At 43.2% G+C, this 4,575-nt stretch overlaps 1 protein-coding gene across 1 annotated transcript; it reads left to right on the plus strand.

The window, feature by feature from the left end:
- Positions 1–881: 881 nt before the first annotated feature.
- On the plus strand, positions 882–4,311 carry irx3a (iroquois homeobox 3a). The gene is made up of 4 exons (XM_071894336.2): positions 882–1,288; positions 1,978–3,037; positions 3,631–3,697; positions 4,054–4,311. The coding sequence occupies exons 1-4, from the start codon at positions 1,070–1,072 to the stop codon at positions 4,106–4,108; spliced, it is 1,401 nt and encodes a 466-aa protein (XP_071750437.1). The 5' UTR covers positions 882–1,069; the 3' UTR covers positions 4,109–4,311.
- Positions 4,312–4,575: the final 264 nt, after the last annotated feature.

Genomic DNA, 4,575 nt, shown 5'->3' on the forward strand with positions numbered 1-4,575 from the left:
TTGCACCCAGTGAAGTAGTGGTAAAAAAAAAAAAATATATAACCTGCAGTCGGGGATCATTATAAGGCAACATAACCTCGAATAGAAACAAAAAAAATAATTTACATTTTCAGAAAAACATAAATTTTTGCTTTTGATGGAGGCTACATCAGTTAAGATCTTTGCTGTGAATTTATGTTAAGATTTATGCCAATTTACAAACTCTGCTCCGTAAATAAAAAGGAGGGTAAACTGACTTTAATTCGGTTTTCCCTCAGTTTCTACCCCCCAATTTATTTAATTTACTTTTTTTTAACCGATGTCCCGTTTAATACGGGGCCATGTAGGCGAGACTCCAAGTTTTGTTCAACAAAGACAACTTTCCTCTGTATTTGTGTATTTAAAAAAAACAAACTGCAGACGCAAAGTTAATCAGTCAACGACACTGAAATATTTACTGTTTGTGCAAATGACCACAAATTGTGAATTAGCGTTAAAAATGGGGGGTAGGGCTGAGGCGAACAAATAACAAATGAAATGATTGGCGAGCCATAAAATGAGATTTGAAACCCCATTCAAATAAGAGCTCGCAACGTCAGTGCACTTATCCAAGAGAGGGAGAGAGACACAGAGAGTGAGAGAGAAACACAGGAGAGAGAGAGAGAGAGAGAGAGAGAGAGAGAGAGAGAGAGAGAGAGAGAGAGAGAGAGAGGGAGAGAGAGAGGGAGAGAGAGAGAGAGAGAGAGCGCTGTGGTGTGTGTGGTGTGTGTGAGAGGGGTGAGATTTGAGAAATAGGAGGGGCTTCTAAACGACTAGAAATGTCAATCTGAGCAAGGGAGTCCCAATAATCTAAGGCAATCTGTAAGGACCTGACCTTAGTCCATCCAGATCAATAGGGAAGTGAGGGTGGAAAGAAGAAGAAGAAGAAGAAATAAGGGGCGCAACCGGATCGTTTACACTGGCTGTTCCCGAGGAAATATAGACTTCCCTTGCTTGCACCTTTTGTTGCGCACACTGTAAAAGTGGATATCGAGGCGATTCCCTTGCTTTGTGTGATTGCAGCAGACTTTTTTTCCCTTTTCCTACAACCATGTCTTTCCCTCAGCTGGGATATCAGTACATCCGACCGATATACCCGCCGGAGCGCCAGGGGATCGCCGCCAATGCCCGGGCCGGGACAGAGCTGAGTCCGTCCGGCGCACTCTCCAATGTGCTCTCCACTATGTATGGATCTCCTTTCGCCGCAGCAGCACAGGGCTATGGAGCATTTCTGCCCTACTCAAACGATATATCAATTTTCAATCAATTGGTGAGTGCCTTTGCCGTCTCTTATAACTCATATGTTGAAGTAAATAAAAAAGAAAAGAAAAGAAAGAAGCGATATGGCTGTAGGTGGGACACGGAACTCCATTTCTGTCTAAACTTCGAGAGCGCACTGGTGAACTTTGTCGTTGATTCTTTTGTGAAAAATTAGTTAAAAGTGGGCAAAAAGTAACAGAAGAACAAAATGTAGCCTAGTTTAGGCTTATTGTTAGCCCTCTAAAAATGTATAAATTGAAAACACGGCGGTTAATAAAGTAATAAAGTGATGCAATGTGCTGTAGGAGGTTTAGACGCACAGTCAGGTGGGTTAAGTGTAAAAAAAAAAAGAAGAAAGCAACCTGTTTTGCAGTCCTGTGATCTACATTGTAATTGTTTCGATTGAAGAAAAATGTAAAGATTTCCATTTTTCATTCGGTGGTGCTGCTCACAGGACAAAAATATCGATTTACCTTATAATAATAATAATAACTTTCTTATTTTATTATTGTGTTTACGTCAGGCTATAATAATAATCTCATTGTTGTATGGTTGCATTATACTGCATATCACATTTCATATTGTGGGGATACTATTATATTTATCATTCAGTCGAATTCCCCTTGCAAAAGTATCCTTCACCATGAATATTTCACCATGTCTAACATATCCCTCTCTCTCCATTCTTTGTCCTTTCAGGGTGCTCAGTATGAGCTGAAAGACAGTCCCGGTGTCCAGCACCCGGGGTTCGCGCACCATCACCCTGCTTTTTACCCATATGGCCAGTATCAGTTCGGTGACCCGTCCAGACCCAAAAACGCCACCAGGGAGAGTACCAGCACCCTGAAGGCCTGGCTCAGCGAGCACCGCAAGAACCCCTACCCCACCAAGGGCGAGAAGATCATGCTGGCCATCATCACCAAAATGACCCTCACCCAAGTGTCCACCTGGTTCGCCAACGCCAGGAGGAGGCTAAAGAAGGAGAACAAGATGACCTGGACCCCCCGGAGCCGCACCGACGAGGAGGGAAATGTTTACACCAGCGATCACGAGGGGGACGAGGGGGACAAGAGGGAGGACGAGGAGGAGATCGACTTGGAGAACATCGACACGGAGAATATCGAGAACAAGGACGACTTGGACGACCAGGACGACCTGCATTCAGACATGAAACTAGACGGGAGGAGTGACTCTGAGATTTCTGACGGCTATGAGGATTTACAAGGGCCCGACCAGAGGTTTCTAAAGGCGGTAGGGAAAGAGGGTAAAGACATGGAGAGAGGAGGCGAGCACTTCCACAACCACCACCACCACCACCACCATCACAGCCACCACCATCACTCCTCTTTAGAAATTAAAGCGTCCCAGGCCAACGGGGAGCAGCTGAAGCTGAACCCGGTGTCCGCTGGCTCTCCGCCCTCAGAAAACAACCCTGCCCCGGCCCAAAAGCCAAAGATCTGGTCTTTGGCAGAGACAGCCACGGCCCCTGACAATCCGCGCAAATCTCCACAAATGAACGGCGGCAACTCCGCAGGGCCGGCCGCCCAGACCATCATCACCCCGCACAGACTCATCTCTTCTTGTCCCGTTGGGAAAATCCAGAACTGGACGAACCGAGCCTTTTCGGCCCATCAGCTGGCTTTACTGAACTCCAACCATTACCTGGGACTGGCAAACCAGGCCACTGCCACCGGCCTGGCCCTCTACAGCAGCAGGCAAACGGAGGACAAGAGTCATAGTTCAGAGACACCAGTCACAGGTACATGTCCCCGACACTGAGACGCGCATGTATAAATAACAAACAAAAAAAGGAAAGAAAGAAACTATAGTCCATTGCCCACCATTCATTTCTATTATTTCAGATCTTCTTTGCCCTTTTTGCCTGTTCATGGACGTATACTTTTTGAGGCCACACAGATGAGCATATAGTGTGTTTCAGTGTTATAGGTGTGTGTGTGTGTGTGTGTGTGTGAGAGAGAGAGAGAGAGAGAGAGAGAGAGAGAGAGAGAGAGAGTGTGTGAGTGTGTGTGTGAAAAATGCTTTGAAATGAGCCGGGTCCGACAGAGGTTTTTGGAAATAAGTGCTGACCAGAGTGCGTTTTAAAAAAAAAAATGTTGTTGGATTGGGTGAAAACTGTTCTTGAATTTTGTGATACTCTCCCTCCTTTCATTTGGTATTGTTACACCTTTTGATATTGAAGGCCCATGTGCTTGTATTTGCCTACTGGCTTACACTGAGCTCTCAAGCCAACCTATTTTCAACACCAAAACTCACTGAAATCCACGATTTGTTCTCATAATTAGGCAGTTAAATTAATGTCCTTTTTATTGTTTTTCGTTGCCACTATTTCAGAGAGATCTAGTGCCTTGGAAGCAGAGAAAAAGTTGTTAAAAACAGCTTTCCACCCAGTTCAAAGACGGTAAGAGGCTGTCATTTTATGCCATTTGGGAATTTTCTTTTTGATGCCATATCACATTTTATTTTTGAAACGCGATATTTATTCAAATTAGCATTTATTCCTGCGTTTAAGACGTGATTTTTTTGGGATCCCTGTGTGCGTTTGTGTTATTTCGTCAAGGCCTATGCTATTTACATGTTTGGTCATGCAAATGAGCTCAATTCAAATTCACCACAGGCTCGTTTTATGAAAGGCAATCGTCACTTTTATATCACTTTGTGTTTTAGCTCTTCATGAGGCTATTATTAGTTGTTTTTGTTTTTTGTTTTTTTAGATTACTACATTTTTCTTATTTCTTTATCACCCGTGTGTTTCAGGCCTCAGAACCAACTAGAAGCAGGGGTGGCTCTTTCGGCTCTCTCCTCTTCATAGCCCCCTCCCTCCCCCCTTTTTTTCTTATTATTTCATTTGAATATGTTGTATGGAATGTAAAATAAGAATAATACATCTCTGTATACTTACATTGTAAGCATGTCCTGTGTAAAACTGCTAATGTAATAATGTATGAACCTGTAGTCTGTGAGGTTTTTTTCTTTTCTTTTTTGTAAGTTCTGTGAGGATTTGATGTTCAAATGTTTTGTATATAAAGTTAAGAAAATGTACATACTTGTGAACCAAATTGTACAAGAAAGTCTATATTTTGGCTAATAAATGAACTGCTGCAACTTTAAGAAATTGGTGATTTTTGGCCGAGGTATTTTGAGAACTGCTTTACTCATGGAGAATAATGATGGTGCTTGTTATTGTGCACTGCAGCTTGAATTGCATTGCTTTGGTTTTTGTCTGTGTGTTAGTGGACGGCCTAAGGCACAGACTTCATTCTACGTGGCAGCGATAAG

The sequence above is a fragment of the Centroberyx gerrardi genome, chromosome 1 (assembly GCF_048128805.1).
Source record: "Centroberyx gerrardi isolate f3 chromosome 1, fCenGer3.hap1.cur.20231027, whole genome shotgun sequence".
NCBI classification, from domain to species: domain Eukaryota; kingdom Metazoa; phylum Chordata; class Actinopteri; order Beryciformes; family Berycidae; genus Centroberyx; species Centroberyx gerrardi.